General features: G+C 43.3%; 1 protein-coding gene across 4 annotated transcripts in view; it reads left to right on the forward strand.

Annotated features, from left to right (window-relative positions):
• TENM2 (teneurin transmembrane protein 2) overlaps window positions 1-20,749 on the forward strand; it is a 984,758-nt gene that overhangs the window by 912,457 nt on the left and 51,552 nt on the right. For all 4 annotated transcript variants that reach the window (XM_011947738.1, XM_011947740.1, XM_011947741.1 and 1 more), the window contains 5 exons: window positions 4,157-4,276; window positions 7,847-8,108; window positions 8,866-9,133; window positions 12,968-13,111; window positions 13,630-13,879. In XM_011947738.1, the coding sequence (XP_011803128.1) occupies window positions 4,157-4,276; window positions 7,847-8,108; window positions 8,866-9,133; window positions 12,968-13,111; window positions 13,630-13,879 (1,044 nt within the window). The remainder of the gene's footprint in view (window positions 1-4,156; window positions 4,277-7,846; window positions 8,109-8,865; window positions 9,134-12,967; window positions 13,112-13,629; window positions 13,880-20,749) is intronic.

Raw genomic sequence — 20,749 nt, forward strand, 5'->3', positions numbered from 1 at the left:
GAGACTTTGTGTAGATTATCTCTAATCCACACAATAATTCCATTTATTGCCTCTCCAGATTACCTACTGCATGCAAGGCATTGTGCCACTGCATTTCACCCTTCATTCTCTCCAGTTTATTATTGCTCTTAGTTGCTAATTTGAGGCTTATGAATATTCTAGGATCAAGTTATAGATTCATTTTGTCTTCAACTTCACCCTAGGACAAGTTAGAACTGTGCTCCTGGAGAAGAAAGCAAGGGGAAGGTTTGCCTTGGAGACGTTTCCCCACCACCCCATCCCCTCCTCTTTTCTATGCACTATGTATGATTCTGAGGGTAGAGAGGAAGGGTAGGAGAGGCTAGGGGTCTTCTTATGGCTTGGCCATGCTTCATCTCCCTCTCAATTGGTCTGGGTCCAGATGTCGATGGTGTATGCTGATGCAAGAAGGAGGGGCATGGTCTACTTGGGGATGCCACACCCCATCTCTGTGGTCCTTCACATCAAGAAATAAACACTGCTGGTCAGGTCCTTTTTCACAAAACTTCTAGGTACTAGGAACTTGGGTAGGATGGTCCTGGCCCCTTTGCAGCCCTGACGACCCCCATCGTGCCATCTTTCTCTTATTTCTCTTTATCCTCATTCAGGTAGGCCCAGGAGCAACTCTGGAAGTATGCTGCTTCTCTCGGCTTCCAAGCAGGGAAGAAATACCAGACTTCCCTTCTAACAGAAGCCCCTTACTTTATAAGTGATTATCTGGGAGCCCTCCTCATGAGCCTTTCATCGGTCTTAGACTCCGACTCAGCCCCCTAGCCGAGAGAGCCCTGTGAGGGTGGGACGGGGAAGAGATGGGTGGCAGCACAGCTAATTCTACAGCCTGTTAGAGCTCTCTGGAAAATTGGAGAGCCCCAATTCCTGCAGCTTTTTTGAATATGAGTGTCTTAACAAGGTCACCTTAGGCCAACAACTTTTGCTTCTCTCTGTTCTCATTTTACTAAAAATAAAATAGAAAAAGAAATAATAGAAAAGTAAAAATAATCTCAGCCCTCCTCTATTTCAGCCCGGACACCTCCTAGCGATATCGTGTTGGGCTCATAAACCTCATTTTCTTGATTAATAAAATTAGGATAATACTATTAAATATGTAAAAGTTGATCAGATGAATTGGGTCATTCTTGTCATACACAACTAAAGCAGAGTCAAGAAGCCAGGAAGAAAAAGCACTCTGGGCACATAACATTGCCCTAGAAATGTAATTCTCCCCAGGCCTGGCTACTGAAACTGCCTGCTGTAACCTGAAACCAGTTATCTAATAGCGACTGAAACAACCTACTACGACTCTGAGACTAGTTGTACCCACCACATCATTCACCAGTCAGAACTCACCAGATCGCCAAAACTTTACCAGTCCCAGTTAACGTTCTCTCAAAAGAGTAGTAACATTTCTCCTTATAAAACCTCCAAACTTCTCTTTGTTCTTCAGACATCCTGAAGACTACCCCATGCATATGCCCTGAATTGCAATTCTTGCTTCCCAAATAAAACGTTTTAAATTTAGAGATTCATCTTTCTATTTTATTTGACTTTAACATATACTATACACAGTATTATTACTGTTTCTTTTAGTAGAAGAATCTCTCAAGAAAATTAAAAAAAAACCGCAGATCTCTGATAAATAAAAAGTATTTACTCCGCTTGTTAAATCCAAGTTCTATAACAGATTCTGTAAGTATACTTCCTTTTAATTATGAACATAATTCACCTTGCTAGAGACCTGTGACTGGGCAGAGCTTGCACTGGGCCATAAGCATTTCAGTGGGGTTTGTAGTTTGCTTATACTGAAAATGCATGCTCTGAAGGCCTGTGCATCCTCTGAAGGTCTGTTTCAATCTGCTTCCTCATTAACCTCTCATTGTTTCTACCCTAAATCCAGTCATTTCCTGATATTCTCCCTTTCACGCTTTCTTCACCTGGCCCTTCTAATTTCATCTTATTCTCCTCATCAATGGTTCCCTCTTCCAGAAGGCACCTTGAGCTAGAGCCAAACTACGTGAACAGTCAGGAACCCCAGAATATTTGGTAGACTATGCCAGCCCAGGACACCTGAAAGAAAGTTGCTTTAGAGAAAGCCTTTCTGAAGCTTTGAATGTAAACAATAAATGGCACCACCCAAATGAGCCCAGGCTCTCCAGCTGTCTGCATGGATACATAATTCAGAAATATGAAATGTAACTCCAAGACATAGGTTGAAGTTCAGTAAGCATGTGAATTCCAGCACATTATCATCTGACAAATAACGAAGGACAAAGCTAGGAGTAAAAAAGAACTTGAAAATTCAAGACTTCTAAAAAGGCGTTCCCCTAGATAATGGCATACAAAAATAACTGAAATGCCTTGACTCCACCACTATAATTTATAGAGCAGATCTCACTATCTAGATAATGTGATAATTGTTACACATCAATAATCATAAATAGAAATGAACTGATAGTATGTCTTAGCTGAATCTTTTCTGCAATTTGACTGCCTGGAAATGATAGGAAGCCAGCAGCAAGGAAGAATTTGAAAAATAGAGGATAGAAATCACAGGCAGCACTACTCCTGTTATTCCTATGGCACGCTGCAAAGCCTTCTGCTACAGGAATGATTTAAAAGAAATAGCGGTTGTAGAAAAAAGGAAGGGTGGGAGGACTCCACCGAGGAATGTACTTTCAATTTTGTTTTCTCATCATGAGCACTGTGTACCTTGTGGTCGTCAACACACATCACTGATTTTAAAATAGTGTCTGGTAAGGTCTTAAAGAAATCTTAGTCCGAGCTAAGATAAGAAAATGGAATTGAACAAAAGGATTATTTTCATAAATTAGTTTTCCACTTTAAAAGAGTCTAGCATTGTGGTTAAAACCAGCTAAAAATGACATTCATTTGTTAGGCAGCCAGTAGCAGACAATTAGAGCTGTCAGTGGAACAGTCTAAACACTCCTGAGATCATCAAAGGGTTGGAGTTGAACAGCTGGGGGTATTGCTAATAAAAAGAGAGATACGAGAGACAGCATCCCTCCGGTTTTCAGGACAACTGGGAATGCAAAAGTAAGTGCATTCCAAAAATCGAGCCGACTTTGACAAGGTTCTGGCAAAGGACGGGTCAGTTGATCACCTAGTTCGGAAACTGGGAGTGTGTCCAGGACCCTGGGAGCCTGAGAACCTCTCTTCTTTTGCCAAATTGCCCAGTCGGCTGGGGGCTCGGTGCAGAAATGGAGCTTCTCATTGTCCCATTTCTCTGTGAAGTCAAGAGAATTCAGATGAGAGGAGACATGCGCGTTCTCCCTCCGTGGACTTTGAGCAGAATATTGTAGCATCTCTTTGGCTTTATAGGACTTTCCCAGGGGTAGCTGGTTGGAAACCAGGATTTGTGGGAAAGTTCTAGTTACTGTGCCTGGAAAGAGAGAGATGTTCTGTAACACTGGAAATAAATTGGTAGGATTTCAAAACCCTTCAAGATAGCAGGAACTTGACATGAGAGAAATATGTAGTAACATAGAATCCAGAATCCAATATATTCCTAGCAGAAATGTGTATATTTATTGAATGTGTGTATTGAAGGGTTTTGCTATATGTATCTCCAAAGTTCTCTTTTCCTCAGACCCTCATGGATTATGAGAAATTTTGCTCTTAGAGGGCAGCAAAAGACAATGCATATGTATTTCCCAGCCATAAAACTCTCTGTGCTCCCCTCTACCCACTCTGACATTCTGGCCACTAGAAGAGTAACATGGCCATCCTCCAAAGCTAAAAGATGGAAATAAGTAGCCAGATGTGGAAGCTCTCACCCGAGTATGGCACTCTTGGTGCCAGGCTAAGAAGCACCTGGGAATGATGAGGGACAACCTGAAGCTCAAGCCAAACAAAAACCAAACAGTGTCAAGAAATAGAGCAAGGCCAAGAGTGGTAGGCGGGTGCCCAGGAGACCCCATGGCCCAGCTCGGTGACAGGAGATGCTGCCCACAGATTTCACCCCAAAATGTCACTAGTGTGGTTGTGGGAAACCAGAAGTTAATGTTGGAAGCCTTCTCCTTGCCTGAGGGACCAGATGAGGATGAGGGAGCAGAGGCAGTGGGGAAATGTCTCTTTGTTCTCCTTCATGTGGCTCAAAGACCTCTGTTTTTTTCTTTCTCAGCTTGGTTTCTCTCATCCGAGGCCAAGTAGTAACTACAGATGGAACTCCCCTGGTCGGTGTGAATGTGTCTTTTGTCAAGTACCCAAAATACGGCTACACCATCACCCGCCAGGATGGCACGTAAGTAGGGGCTCAGACCTACTCAGCACCACACATGTGTGCAAAGAGACAGACGGTGCTGTTGTCATAGAACCACAGGATTCCCCCTGGTGAACTGGAATGTCCACCAGGCCAGTCCCCTAGTGAGGATTCCCCCAAAGACATTTCATGCTTTTTGATGTGGCATCAAAAACAGAAAATAAATAGGAAAGCCAGCTTACCTAGTACAGCTCACAGCCACCTCGTTTTTTTAATGTCAGGTCAATGCACGTGCATGTGTGTGTGTGTGTGTGTGTGTGTTTTGGAGTGGGGGCATATTCTAGAAAAAGAAGGGAAGGTAGCTCTTAGAAAAGAACTCCTGTTTTAAATCAAAGGTAGTGCAGGGTGACAGGAATCCACATGACATAGCGTCCTGTGGTGATCCCCTTCTGCTTTCATCTGTGGCTTTAGGAGTTGCGTTGTTTTCACTACTGTTTGGAGGGGGTGGCGTGTAATCAGAGAAGTCTAATTAAATACATTTAGCAGTCACCCTGCTGTGTGAAGGAGGCAACCTTTCCCTATTATCTTCTGATTGGAAACATGTACCCGTTCAGCCCCCATCAAGATGAAAGCTCTGTCATTTCCTTAATCCAGTTGGGCATAGAGTAGAAATTTAAAGAAAAAGATAAGAAGAAGAAAAGAAATCTATGGGAGGGAAAAAACACTGACTTACTCTGGGCTAAAAATCACACAGACACACACACAATTATGGCATTCTATTTTAAATGCGAAGGGAACTGTGGCTACAAATCTGATCCAACACTCTTTCTGTAAAATGAACACTGGAAAATCTTGGATATATCACAGAGGTAAGAACAGGGTTTTTTTTTTTTTTTTTTTTACCTTTCTCTGGCAAAGTATCTGGCCTGATTTTATTTCTAATGCCCTAAGGTAGCCTTACAGCCAGTTTCAACAATTACCAGCCCCCAGGAGCCCTACCTTCACTCTCCCACCTCTGAAAGCCAAACAAGGAGTCTAAAAATTCATATCAAATCTTCAATATTCATGAAATTTCTGATATCTCACTCATACATTTCTGTAGCCAGATCTAATTATTTTAAAGCCCAGGATGGGAGATGTGTGCCTTGCAAAATTACTCTGGCCCTTGTTCACTCTTAGAAGCCAGTGTTTTTTGTTGTTGTTGTGTGTTTTTGTTTTTTTGTTTGTTTGTTTGTTTTTGTTTTTGTTTTTTTGAGATGGAGTCTCACTCTTGTCGCCCAGGCTGGAGTGCAATGGCACGATCTTGGCTCACTGCAACCTCCGCCTCCTAGGTTCAAGTGATTCTCCTGCCTCAGCCTCCCAAGTAGCTGGGATTACAGGGCCCGCCACCACGCCCAGCTAATTTTTGTATTTTTAGTAGAGACTGGGTTTCACCATGTTGGCCAGGCTGGTCTCGAACTCCTACCCTCAAGTGATCCACCCACCTCAGCCTCCCAAAGTTCTGGGATTACAGGCGTTAGCCACCACACCCAGGCCAGTGTTCTTGAAGAACTGACATCCTTGAGTCAATTGCTCTGAAGTCCTGTGAGACAACAGAAGAAGACATTGCTGAGTCCTTGATTTGCTATTTGTCCCTTTCTTCTGCATCCCTCTCCACTGCTTCCTGAGTAATTATGCCCCAAGTCCACTTCCCAGATCATCTATCCAACCTCCTGGATCAGTTACTCTTCAGCTTATTCAGGTTGCAAAGCTGTGGAAGTCACAGGACGTGCTTGGGAATGCTCTGAGGAATCCCACAATCTGTTGCATAGTGGCATGTGCCCCAAATATTCATGTTGATTCTACCGTGCCAACTAGGAACAATTTGACTTCAAGACATTTGACTCTTTTCTGTACTCTGCAGAACTATCCCCAGCAGTGTGCATGCCCAATAAATAAGCACATAAATAAAGTAATTAATAAGTAAACTATTGTGCTGTACATGCTCTGATGTTTATCTTAATATTCATATGCTCCCTGTTCATTCACATTTACTGAAAAACACCAAATGTGTTACTAAGATTGGATGAAACCAGCGAGTCAAGTATATTTTTACCGAGTTTTTACTGTGATCCAAGTACTCTTAGCTGCTGGGGATTCTGAAGGGAGCAAGACAGACAGCACCACTACCCTCAAAGAGATGAAATTCTAAGGCCAGGTGCAGTGGCTCACACCTGTAATCCCAGCACTTTGGGAGGCAGAGACGGGCAGATCACAAAGTCAGGAGATCGAGACCATCCTGGTTAACACGGTGAAACCCTGTTTCTACTGAAAATACAAAAAATTAGCCAGGCGTGGTGGTGGGAGCCTGTAATTCCAGCTACTTGGGATGCTGAGGCAGGAGAATCGCTTGAACCTGGGAGGCGGAGGTTGCAGTGAGCCCAGATCGTGCCACTACACTCCAATCTGGGCCCCAGAGGGAGACTTTCTCTCAAAAAAAAAAAAGAGAGAGAGAGAGAGATGAAATTCTAGAGGTGAGGTAAAATAAAGCTTAAAATTAGGACACTAGTCTCTGTTAACGTTCTTGTTTTCTGTTAATTGGGAAAAAGCTACCTTTATTCTACTTTACAGGTAGTACACCTCTATCCAGCTCTTAAGGAACAAACAGAAATACAGCTTAAGAACCATTGTCAAAGAAATCAGCCACAGAGGAGAGACTGATTAGAAGAATGCTGTAATGAGCTCCTCCCTGTGTCCTAACGTAGTATTGTTATGATTACACTATTTATTGAACATTCTATTAGCCTAGGACTGTGCTAAGTGCTTTACACGAATGGCCAGCAACATTTTCTGTAAAGGGTCAGACAGTAAATAGTTTAGGCTTTGCTGGCCATGTGGCTTGTCACTAACAACTCAGCTCTGCCATTATAGCAGGAAAACAGCCTAAAAGATATATAAACAAATGGGTATAACTGTATGCCGATGAACCCTTTTTTTTTTAGTCTCACTCTATCACCCAGGCTGGAGTACAGTGGTGCAATCTCGGCCCACTGCAACCTCCACCTGCCAGATTCAAGCAATTCTCCTGCCTTGGCCTCCTGAGTAGCTGAGACTACAGGCACCTGCCACCACGTCTGGCTAATTTTTGTATTTTTAGTAGAGACAGGGTCTCACCATGTTGGCCAGGCTGGTCTTGAACTACTGACCTAAAGTGATCCATCCACCTCAGCCTCCCAAAGTGCTGGGATTACAGCCATGAGCCACTGCGCCCTGCCCAATAAAACTTTATTTAGCAAAACAGGTAGTGGGCTGGATTTAGCTCATGGGTCATAGTTTGTTGAGCTCTGCTCTACACTCGTGATGTTTCACTCTTAGCCATCCCATGCGTATTGGTGTAATTATTCCCATTTTACAGATGAAGAAACTTAGGCTTAGAGAGGGTTAGTAACTCGCCCATTGCCACTCAACTAGTAAGTGATAGAGCTTGGGTTCCAGCCCCACCTGTCTATCTCCAAAGCCCATGTTCTCCTCTGTGCTCTGCCCATCCCATGGCCATCAGGGGAGGAGGAGAGGCATCCTGCCTTGTCTAAAGGTGAGTTTACCCTCTCATCAGCTCATTTACTCCCTCTCCAGGTTCGACCTGATCGCCAATGGAGGTGCTTCCTTGACTCTACACTTTGAGCGAGCCCCGTTCATGAGCCAGGAGCGCACCGTGTGGCTGCCGTGGAACAGCTTTTATGCCATGGACACCCTGGTGATGAAGACCGAGGAGAACTCCATCCCCAGCTGTGACCTCAGTGGCTTTGTCCGGCCCGATCCAATCATCATCTCCTCCCCTCTGTCCACCTTCTTCAGTGCTGCCCCTGGGCAGAATCCTATCGTGCCTGAGACCCAGGTAGGAATGGCAGTGCCAGGGCAGGACTCTCAGGACTTCCCTAACCAAAACCAACTGGACACTGCCCTCCCCGAGTGGACCAGAAACTAATATTATAGGGGAGTGAAAAAAGTGGGAGCATAATAAAATTTATAGCCACCAGAGATGAAAGTTTGAATCCCTCTTGGGTGTTCTGCATGTTTGCAGATAGTCCTTCAAGACTTTGGCAGTCATCAGAGCTTTTAATAAAATAAAAACAACATACATATGTGCAACCCACCTGCAGATTGCTTTTTATTCCTGTTAGTTACAGAGATACATGATAAGAGGAGCTTTAATGATCTACATTGGTGTTACAATAGAGGGCATATTATATTATTGCCTCCCTATTGCTTTATATGGATTGTCAGTGGAAGTTGTAGGTTCGTATAATTACAGCCTCTCGTGGCCTCCTTGCATGCAGCTAGCAATAAAGCCTGCTGTTCTTATTTACATCTTTTGCCAACAGTGTGGTTTTTCAAAAAGAAACACAACAGTGACCAAGAATAATTATTAATCCAAAAATCATAACCTCAGCCCCATCACTCTATGGTGGAGGATAAAGTTTTTGTTGTTGTTGTTGTTGTCCTTGTTCTTTCTCAGTGGTGGTAAGTGGTTCTTGCACCCACATAAGATGTGATGCCTCAGTGAGAGACATAGCAGACAGACAGTATCAGGGTTACAGTTTACCTGCACAGGTGTGTTTGAGGTGTGTGTCTGCCACGTGTTTCCTCTCCAGGTTCTTCATGAAGAAATCGAGCTCCCTGGTTCCAGTGTGAAACTTCGCTATCTGAGCTCCAGAACTGCAGGGTACAAGTCACTGCTCAAGATCACCATGACCCAGTCCACAGTGCCCCTGAACCTCATCAGGGTTCACCTGATGGTGGCTGTCGAGGGGCATCTCTTCCAGAAGTCATTCCAGGCTTCTCCCAACCTGGCCTACACCTTCATCTGGGACAAGACAGATGCATATGGCCAAAGGGTGTATGGACTCTCAGATGCTGTTGGTATGTTTTGGTTTCAACCACTTATTGATCAATGGATTTAGTCGTGTGTTAATTCGACCCATATTTATTGAGTTCCAAGGATATGCCAAGCACCATTCCAGTAGATAAGGACACAGTGGTCAAGAAGACAGATAAGATTCCTCTTCCATGGGCTTTACATTTTGGTAAGGTATTGAGATAATAAATACAAATGAAACAAAGAAATATCAAAAAGGATAAGTGCTAATAAGAAAATAAAAATAAATGATATATATTGGGAAGGAGGGGCAACTGTGGTGAGTATTTAGGGAAGGCTCCTCCGCAGGGCAGCATTTAAGCAGAGACTTTAATGACAAGAAGGAACCACATGAAAATCAGAAAAAGAGGATTTCAGGCATAGAGAAGAGCAGGGTGTGTTTAATAGACAGAGAGAAGGCCAGTGTAGCTGGACTGCAATGGAAAAGGAAAATATTCAAGATGATGGGAGAGAGGTGGTCAGGGGCTAGTTCATGTTCCAGACAGAGCACTTGTAAATGGCACAGAATGCCCCTGAATAATCAGAAAACAGGGTTTGAGGAGATCAGAAAGCCACATGCTATGTTCCAGGGCTTTGTCTTTTGAAGGAATCACGATTCCCTCCTTATGAAAGATCTTCGTAAGAGAAGGGTCCTACCATTATCAGAGTTGTGAGCTGTAGATTAATCTTAACCTACCCTGTATCTTCCTACATGTAGAAAGCTATCTAGGAATTAATTAAAATCCAGAATCCTGTGTTCTCTTCACCAATAGTTCTGTGTATTTTAAGAACTGCAAAGATGAGTTACCAAAGTAAGAAACTAGCAACCTCAGAAATTTTCACTGTAATTGGCAGCCAATGTTTATCAGACTTTCCCTTCATGCAGAGAGCATTGTGCTAAATCCTTTGTCTTGGGTATCCTCTCAATAACCCCTCAAGTAGGCACTCTCATAACTCCATTGTGCATATGGGGCAGGAGGGAAAGGGTAAGAAAGTTGCCCAAGATCATGCCACTGACAGGTTACACCTGCTCAGGATACAGCCCTGGTGGTCTGCTTCATCAGTAAGTGGAGTTAACTTAACCAAGATAGTAAGAAGTTCCCAGAGTAACTAGTGCATTTAATACACAACACTGGCTAATCAAATATATATATATTATATCTGTCTTTAGCTAATATCAAAATGACAGCCAATATCAAAAAGTAGACTAAATATTGTAATGCACTTCCATATACTCCAGCACCTACCATTATCAACTCACAATGAGGCCTCTTTTTTCATACCCCCGTCCACTCCCCTTTCTCCTGCATTTTTCTGAAGCAAGTCCTAGACATCACATCATTTAATCTGTAATATTTAAGAATGTATCTCTAGGCCGGGCACGGTGGCTCAAGCCTGTAATCCCAGCACTTTGGGAGGCCGAGACGGGCGGATCACGAGGTCAGGAGATCGAGACCATCCTGGCGAACACAGTGAAACCCCGTCTCTACTAAAAAATACAAAAAACTAGCCGGGCGAGGTGGCGGGCGCCTATAGTCCCAGCTACTCGGGAGGCTGAGGCAGGAGAATGGCGGGAACCCGGGAGGTGGAGCTTGCAGTGAGCTGAGATCTGGCCACTGCACTCCAGCCTGGGCGACAGAGCGAGACTCCATCTCAAAAACAAACAAACAAACAAAAAAAGAATGTATCTCTAAAAACACTCTAAAAATATAAAAACCATATCATCACAACAAAAAAACACAATAATTCCCTAAAACCATCACATAGCCCACCATCGTTCAATATTTCAATTCCCTGACAAATACCATAAACAATACTTTGTCTCAATATCCCATTAAGATCCACCTTTTGCAATTGGTTGATTTCTCTTAAACTGTTTTTTAAAGTTCTTTTATCTTTCCTTATCTTTCTGTCTCTCTCTCTAACCTTCATAATTTACTTGTTGAAGAAATGGGGTTGTGTGCCTGCAGAATTCCCCACATAGCGTGGTTGGTTGGTTGGTCGGTTGGTTGGTTGATTGCTCTGTTTGTTCTAGAATTGCATAATTATGGATATTTGGCCTGTTCCTCTGTTCCCTATATCTCCTGACCATTGATAGTTGGGCTTTGAAGCTTTCTCAGGTTCAGGTTTGATTTTTTGATTTTTTGTTTTGGCAGAACAAGGTGATAGGTAGGGCTGTGTCCTTCTGTCAAGAGGCACCTAAAGTCAAGTTGTATATTTTTTAGAGATTTCAGTAGCCATTGATGTTCATTGCCTAGTCTGTCCGGTCATTAGGGATTGCAAAATGATATTTTAATTCTATACTTCCTTCTTCATCTATTAGCTGAAATACTTCTATGCAGAGATGCTTTCTCCTTAACTACTTGGTTATTTAAAGTACAGTTCAAATAGAAAAGAATAGATAAATGTTTGATTATTTCCCTTTATTTACTAGTTTTCAATATAATGAGTTGATTCATCATCCAGTGGTGGCAAATTAATGTTTCTTAAATACCATTATGAACTCATGGGCCAAAACGCATCTAGTATGTTTCAATCTATTGAAGTTATTATCCTCACTGATGGCCAAATGGCCCCATCTTTGGTCAGTGGGCACCTTTTCCAGCTCATTCCCAAATCCTTTTGACATGACCCTAATAGATTTTGATTCCTTCCTTGCTATCTAGTATGATAAAGTAGGCTGGTGTCATTGTATTCATTTCTTACTCCAGCCATTTCTTCCAGAAGCTCTGATTCCTTTTAATGAGAAATAATACATCAAGGCCACAAGCCAGGCACCAGCAATTCTCTTTGCTGCTGGGGCTGGTCATTTGGCCTTTGTTTCTTGGCATTTTCAGAGGACAAGCTAGGAAATATATAGGGTTTTTTTAAAGATAAAAATGCATCCTCCATTCGTATTGACACTTCTATATCTCAGGAATTTTTTAAAGCTGCAGAGAATCCCCAAAGGTGACACACATAGTTAAGAGTTTAATGCAGTAGGAATAGCAATAATAACAATGCCTCATATTTCTAGACCAGCGTTCCAATTAAAAATGTATGGCATCTCAGCGCTTCATCTCATCTCTCCTTACCACATCTGTCTGAGAAATTGAGGCTTCACTTAACCCATTTTACACGTGGGGAAAATGGAGCCCAAAGGAAGCGTGAGCTTGGAGCCAAGCTAGGACTAATGTCCTTCATTTCCACCTCTCTCTCCCATTTGTCCATGTGACAAATGCAGCATTTTTACAAACAGCTTTTGGATTCTGTTCCCCATTGAATCCCCATGTAACTGGCAGGCTGTACCCCTGCTGGTGCCTGCCTCTCCTGGCACTTTCTGGAATCCTGAGTGAACACATCAAGTGTCTTAATTTACACAAGCTATTGCTCCCAGAATCTCCATGTCAATGAGCCAGTACCATCCCAAAGGGCTTTCTCCTAGTAAGTGGAAATAAATGACACACAATATAATAAATGCATGCCGTGAACAGCAGGCTGAGAGAAACAGTCTCCTGTCCATCTCTAAAGGGGAATTGTGTCAGGTTTTCAAATGATTCCTTTCCTCCCTCCATGTCACCAGGGTCATTTTTGAAAGCCAGTCGTTCATTGGAAAGGTCTTTCCATCCCCACAGAGTACTACTGTGTAAAGTTTCAAGGTTGAGTTCAACTCAAAAATCTGAATTTAATATTGTAGAATCACAAGGAGAAAAGCAATCAGCCTGCCTCTTTGAGTGAGTTTTTGGAACAGAATCTGTATTACTGCGAACACGTGCCTCTCATTCTTGCTACAGAGCTCTGGAGTAATCAAGTAAACTCTCTCTTTTCTCTCACTCTGCCCCACCCCGTTTATCTTTCAGTGTCTGTCGGGTTTGAATATGAGACCTGTCCCAGTCTAATTCTCTGGGAGAAAAGGACAGCCCTCCTTCAGGGATTCGAGCTGGACCCCTCCAACCTCGGTGGCTGGTCCCTGGACAAACACCACATCCTCAATGTTAAAAGTGGTACGTGAACACGTCTTCTTTCCCAGCTATAGCCTTGCCACTTCTCTGGAACCTTGTCTCTTTTCTCAGCATTTAAGTGGTTACACCTCCCCTTCCCTTGATCATTTTTTCATCAAGTGCTCAAAATATGCATAGATTTTCATACCTTCTCCTTTTATTTTATTATTTTTTTAATAGAAACAGGGTCTTGCTCTGTCATCCAGAGTGTAGTGGAGTGGAGCCATCATAGCTCACTGCAGCCTTGACTTTCCAGGCTCAAGTGGTCTCCTGCCCCAGTCTACCAGGAAGCTGGGATTACAAGCTTCTTTAGTTATCCTCCCAAGTGTCATTTTACCCAATGCCACACCATGTGGGGTCCACCTCTCCCACTGCAGCTCTCTCCACATCATGAAGAAGTTGGAGAGCTCCTCAAGCACTGAAGATTCCTAATTTTTCTCTTCCCCTCCTTCCCAGTTGGCCAATACACGTGTCTTCCCCAGAGGGCTTCAGTAACCCCTCCCATTCTCCAACCCCCGCAGGAATTCTACACAAGGGCACTGGGGAAAACCAGTTCCTGACCCAGCAGCCTGCCATCATCACCAGCATCATGGGCAATGGTCGCCGCCGGAGCATTTCCTGTCCCAGCTGCAACGGCCTTGCTGAAGGCAACAAGCTGCTGGCCCCAGTGGCTCTGGCTGTTGGAATCGATGGGAGCCTCTATGTGGGCGACTTCAATTACATCCGACGCATCTTTCCCTCTCGAAATGTGACCAGCATCTTGGAGTTACGGTAAATGGCCATACAGGCAACCTTCTGTTGCTCTCTTGCCCCCCATAAATCCTGAGTTTGATTGGGTAATTGGGGCCGCATTTGGGGTTCTCTGGAGAAGATAAATCCTTGTGATCCAAAACCTAGGCCCAGAGTCAAATAAGGAGGTGAGAGAAATGCTTTGTGTATCTATGAAAAACCATACACAGATTTGATACAATAGTCAACAACTGACTTACAGACAAGGCTTTTAGTCTCCAGACTGGAGAACAACCAAGGCATCTTTTATTTTTAAGAAGCTCTGTAGACACACATCAAAGTTTGAGAACCACTAATGTTCATTTGCTAATTCAAAATGTTGTATTGAGCATCTCTATCTGCTAGCTCTCTATAAATTATCTGGGTCTTTGCACATTCACTAGGATAACACTCCCTTTATTGCATAGGCTTTGCTGTGTAATTTCTGGCCAGCCTAGGTAGATTCCTCCTGCCCATTGCTGGCTACTAAGTCTGAAGGCCAGACCCCTCTGTGCTGGGAAAACACTGACCCCTAAAAGCTCTTAGACGTGCTCTTGCCAGGAAAGTTGATTTCAGACCCTCAACTCAGGAGATCTGTAATTAGAGAGAGAAGTAAGATCTATAAGAAAGGGGCAAAATTTCATTCAACAAATATTTGTTGAATGTATACCATGTCTCAGGGGCTTTCTGACTAGAAAAAAAAAAGTGGGGTCAAGAACAAAGCACCTGTTGTTGTGTTTGTGTTCTGATAAGGAGCCACAGACAAAATCATGTGGGCAAATAAAAAATAATAATCTCCAGTATCCTTAATTGCTTTAGGGGAAATATAACAGAGTAAAAAACAGAAACTGGGGGACAGGGAGGGTACATGGATGAGGAGGCTACGTAAGATGAATTAGTTGGAGAAACCTCTTGTATTAGGTGATGTTTGGCTATTATCTGAGGGATAGACGTCAGCCATGGGGAGATCTGGGGAAAAGCACTCAGGCAGAGAGAAATTGTTCAAAAGCCCTATACCAGCCAGTAGCCTGACTGATTTAAGGATTGACAGAAACCCAATGTGGCTGGAGGGTGGTGAGCTCAGGGAAGGGTACCTCAATGCATCAGAGTCTCACTAACCACTTAGACAAGAGTACATTGTATTTCAATGAACAAGCAATGGAGGTTGAAGTAGGGAGTGGGGTGGAATTGATATGATCTGATTTCCATTTTTTTTAAAGATGACTCTGGCTATTGTGTGTGGAATAGATTGTAGGACTGCAGGAGTGGAGGCAGGAAAACCCATAGGGAAGCTGCAGCGATTGTCCAGGATTGGGGCAATGGTGATTTGAATCAGAATGGTAGCAGAAGAGAGAGGAGTGCTCCAATTAGTGTCCAATTAGATTTTGAGATAAATCTGATAGGATTTGCTGATGGATCAGGTATAAGGAATGAACAAGGCAGAAACGAATCAAGGGCCCTGCCTAGGATTTTGGCCTGACAAATGAGTGGATGATGGTGTCTTCTGAAGCAGCCTCAGCCTCTCTCCTAGGAGGAGCTGCAGGTTGCACTTGCATTTGAGAGTCTCTGAGGCCACATCTGGGAGAAATATCAGTGGCCTTCCCCCAGCAACTGCTGCTGAGCATTCTTGGGAGCTGAGAGTGTGCCAGTAAAAAGAGAGGAGAAAACAAGAGCTTCACCCTGAGGAGGTTGCAGCCTCAGTGATCCAGTGGGATGTATTGAACATGGAGGCGAGCCAGGCATGTGCTGGGCTCTGCAGTGCAAAAGGGGATGAAACACAGGCTCAGAAAACACCCATGTGAGCATGAGAGGTGGCACCTGGGGAAGTCAGTGCAGTTCAAGCTGAGCTGAAGGGCCAAAGGCCAACCATCATGGAGATCCAGAGACAGGCCTGGGGTGGAGGAGGGGGCATGGTAACCAGAGGGTGAACAATGAGAGCAAGAAGGAGACACGTGGGGGGAGGCCAGGTAGTCTTCACACTGCCAAACTGGTGATCAGACAAATCACTTTTCCTAGACTTGCCCATCCATATAGATTCCCTTCCCAAGATGTTGTTTTTGTTTGTTTTTTTAATCCTAGGAAAGTCTCCTTTACTCAGGCACCCTGTGGGCATCAGAGAACCATGGGAGAAGGCAGGGCAGGGTGCAGGTAGCACTGTGCTTTACCATTGCCTATAGGAAAAAAGGGTGGAAGTATTTCATCTGGCCCCTTGTAATCTTCCACATCAGGCCCTTCCTCCTTTGTCACCGTTCTTCCTGCTCAGAGGCTAATCAGCCCTCACCTGGTACAGTCCCACCTCCAAACCTTCACTCTTGCTGCTTGCTCTGCTTAAAATACCTTACCTACCTAATCTACCACATCACACCCACCTGCAAGGCGCAGCATCAGGGCCCCCTCTTCCATGTAGCCTGATTTCCCCAGCAGAAGCCATTCTCACCCACCTCTGAGTCACTGCACTCTCTGATCTTAGAGTTGATGCCACTGAATGCCTTGTTGTCATTATGTCTATGTAAGTCTTTAGGGCCCAAGCATGTGAACTTCTGCAGGGAACACCTCTTGGTCATCTTTGTCCCTTTAATGCCTAGAGGAGGTCCTGGCCCACACTAGGTGCTCAAGATAGGTTGCTTAAATTAAAGAAAATGCAGACCCATCTCCTCCCTCTTGTTGGAGTTATCCCTGACTCCATGTCTCTCAAGTTGTGGAGGTCACAACGTCAATGGTGCAAGCTAAGGGCCCAATCAGAGCAAGTCACGCCATGCCCACGTGGTGACATTAGGACAGCTTGAGGCGGAATATGGCTCCCAATTTCCCTCGACAGCTGTGTGATTTTTTTAACTGCCTTTAGCCTTGTTCTTACTTTCATCAGCCAGGTACCCAGAGCCGATTAGAAGTTAAGCTTTTACAAGAACACTGGTTTTATTCTTCTTTTCTTCCCACTACATACCTGAAAACAAAGGGCTGTCAATCCCCTCTCTTCAAAACAGCAACCAGCAGAGGGAGGGAGGGGGAGGAAGAGACCTGTCTTGCTTATGTCTTTTCTCCATTGTGAGTTGGCAGCTGAATGATTCAATTTCGGGAGTCAGTGCCCGTCCCTATCTCGCTTACCTACCCCAGAGCTGAGCCTCTGAATTGGGATCCTATTGAAATGTTTCCATGGTTCTCTCGCTATCCTTCCCCGTTCCTCCTTCCTTTGTCTCAAAACATGCAGGGACAAGTTCTATACACTTAAATAACTTCTGATACTACAAAGAGCCTTCTCTTAGGTAAAATGGTTATCATCTGTGTGCTCTGATTAGGCGGACATTTAGGACATTTTTCATACTCCTTTCCCATAAAAGCCTAATATCCCATCTTTACTAGTCCATTTCCCACCACCCTTTCCAAGTGGTCTCAGGAAAACCTAAGCCCCCTAGAGCAGAGTAAATTTGTCAGTCACTAACATTATAGGGAGAATTTCTCTCACAGAAAAATCTTTCATCCCTCTGCAATTTTAGAACATCTTAGGAATTAGACCTCAGTATAAGGCAGTGAATTATATGGGATGGGACAGTATCTCTCTACCTTTTTTTAGCTTAGCTCCGTTTAATAAACATAAGAATCTGACATCTTTCTTAATTTTTGAAATTCCAATTCTTTTTATTTTTTAAACATAAAGTAATATTATGATACTAAACATGCTTTTTTCCAACTAAACCGCTTCACCATGCTGACATTCTAATGGTGCTTTCAGCATGGAGTCAAGGGCACCATTCATTAGAGGAGACCTTCAGAGAAGGGACTTGTCCAACCCAGATATGTTAGTACCCGGTAGGGGGAAAGTGGGAGCCTGGGAAGGTGGGCAGAGCCAGCAGACATTGGAAGGAAGCGTCACCAAGGACAAGCTCTGCCTGAGAGTTTCAGCCAGGACAGACCCTGCTTGATGACCAGGTAGACTCTTAGGGAAGACTATGTGGTTCCACTCAAATGCTTTTCCTGTGTGGTCAGGCTTTGAAAATGGGGGTCAGGAAAGAAAAGTCATGAAGCACTCAATCCAGAATAAAAGTAAAAACAATGTCCCCATAAAATGTTGGAGACTGATTGGAACTATTTTCAAAGCCTTTTTACCAAGGGTAGAACCCAGATTTCATGAAGCCTAACACTAAGACAATTTCAGAGACTCTCCCTAAGAAGAAAAAAATAAAATTATAAATATGAAATGAGAAATGAAATGGAATATTTAGGATGAGAAAAGAAACCCAAAAACTTGCAAAGTTTAGAAAAGCCAATTCTATCACAAACATCACAAAATCCAGACAAATAACCTAATATTTTTATTAATTAACTCCTGTAACACTTCTGTGATACACGTTTTTCTATACTTTTTGGCTGCATATCTTTGATCATCTTTTAATATTACAGTCATTTTGTAATTTCATTATCTATAGAAGTGACAGAGGGATTTTCAGTCTTTCCTCTAGTAAGGCTGATCAAAATTTGTTTCAGATTATTGATAAATTAGAAAACTTTCTTTTGTGTTCATAATTGATTATTGGTGAAATCATTAGAGTTATAAAATTGGGGAAAATCTTTATCAAGCTTCCTTTGTAATATCTCTGGGCATTTCAAGTTTTCCTGTGGAATGAATAATCTAAATAGTATTTGAAATGATGCTCATTAACCAGTTTGTCATCGATGTCCTTGTATTAGTGAAATATGAATTCTACATGGGGCCTTTTACTCTCTGCAATGATGTTAGACAAATCAACATGGTAGGGAAGGAGCATTCCTGAAAGACATTCCTATTCAAGAATGGCTAACAACCATTTAGCTGGGTGCAAAAGGGACTACAAGCCACATGAGCTCATCCTCCTGAAATTAAACCAAATGTACCCCAAGTCAACTTCTCTTTCGTTAGAACAACAACAACAAAAAAACCCTGTGGCTACTCCAAGTCCACCTTCCTCAAGGGGAAAATGTGGCACAGAGAGAGTTGGAATGAAAAAAGACAACAGTCTCCACTGATTGTAGATTTGTAATTCTGAGCAGAACATGAGGGATTGGAGCTAGTCCTAGTCAGGGTCTCCCCTTCTCTAAGGGAAGCAGCCTCATTCCTTGCTTCCTTCACTCAAGAACCCATTTTTCCAGCCCTAACTCTCTCCTGGGCCTTCTACTAAGTACCTGCAATTCAGAGATGAGTGAGTCATGTCCTATTCACAAAGAAGTGAGGGGGACAGGCACACAAACATAAATCACCAGACAGCATGATGGCAGCCCTGAGAGTCAGGCTGAGAATGCCACAAGAGACCCTGAAGGCTTCGCAGAGACATCACTGAGACTCTGCAGTGTGAAGAAGAGCTAATGCATCTCAATTCTCCCATCTGAAACACCACTTTTTCCTCAAAGGGCTCACCTAAAGAGTCTGTGGTATTAAAACCATGCACACAAAGCCTAGGCCTATCCTTTGTAAGTAGGACATCTGAACCCAGCTGCATAGACTGACTTGGTGATGCTGTTATTCTGGTTTGTTGCGTGCTAAGCATCCAGCCTGCTGTGATCCTGGACTGGAATAGCAGTGACCTCAGCCTTTCTCCAAAGCTCATATTCATATGATCATTCAGGCTCTACACTCTCCAAGGTAGATCCAAGGTAGACTCTACAAGTCTCCAAGGACTTGATCCTTCACCCCTGCCCTTCTCCTTCCTCCAACATAGATCTTATATTAATCAACTGAAAGCAGATGTTCCTAAGAAAGAAGTAGGTCAGGTCTGCAGACCCAAATCCCATCCAGTATTTTTACAAAATCTTGACTTTAAAAAGTGAAATTGATATGGCAATAATTAAGAGCCAAATATGACTACCACTGGTAGCAGATAACATTTCACTTTCATTAAGCAATATAAAATAGACACAAGAATTCCCGGCTGCCACCCTGACACACCAGGCTTTGCAGAATGAATCTTAAATTGCACTATGTCATTCAGAGCTCAGGAGTTATCAGCATCATTTAATTAACTTTTTTTTTTTTTTTTTGCAAAAACTAACACATTGGAATAAAATATAAAATTGTAATCCCTGTGCAAACCCACCACTAATGATGGCCCCCGGCAGAGGACTGAGCTACACCTGAGCAGAAATCAGGGCATTAAACTCTCTTTGTCCCTTCCCTGAAGCCTTTCTCCTCAACTGAAAGGAAAAGAGGGGTCAGGGGTTTCTTCCACCTTGGCCTAGAAGCCTCGAGAACAGGAGTCCTTCTCCTTACTTGAGACCCTAACATCTTCTCGTCCCTGGCACGTTAACTTTCAGCCACTTTCTTATTGAAATTGAATATATTTCTTCTCTTAAAACAACAACAAAATTTTTACTAGTTCTCTGATAAGAAATGATAACTGGATTCTTTGACTCCAATTCCAAGAGGATATTATTACCTATAAATTTCATTGTGGACATTATTGCAATATTAGACGTTACCTTTTAGAAAGAATGCATATTTGGGGTCCCACCCCAAGTGAAAAGGGGACAATGAAGGTGACATGGAGCAGGGAAAGGAAGTGGTTCAGAGTCACAGGGTTCAACAGCCTTTGCCCAACTGCAGTAGGCTCTGAGCAGGGTCTCCCTCTTGGGTAGTACTCATTCTACCCTGAAATGCCCTAATGGCAACTAAGTGGTACAGGTGTCACCATCCTCCCTCCCACACCCAGAGTGGACTTTACAAGTGAGTCACAGTACTCTTTATAGCCGATATTAAATTTGGCTTCAAAATCCTTCTACCACCACACTCCCAGTAGCCATTACTGGTCAACACACGTTGGCACCCAAGACATAACGTGTTTGCCATCCCTTCCTTAGTCAGGAGGCATATCTCACCTATAGAAATCTGTGTCTTGTGACAGTCAC

The sequence above is a fragment of the Colobus angolensis genome, unplaced genomic scaffold, assembly GCF_000951035.1.
Source record: "Colobus angolensis palliatus isolate OR3802 unplaced genomic scaffold, Cang.pa_1.0 Scaffold27, whole genome shotgun sequence".
Classification (NCBI taxonomy): Eukaryota; Metazoa; Chordata; class Mammalia; order Primates; family Cercopithecidae; genus Colobus; species Colobus angolensis.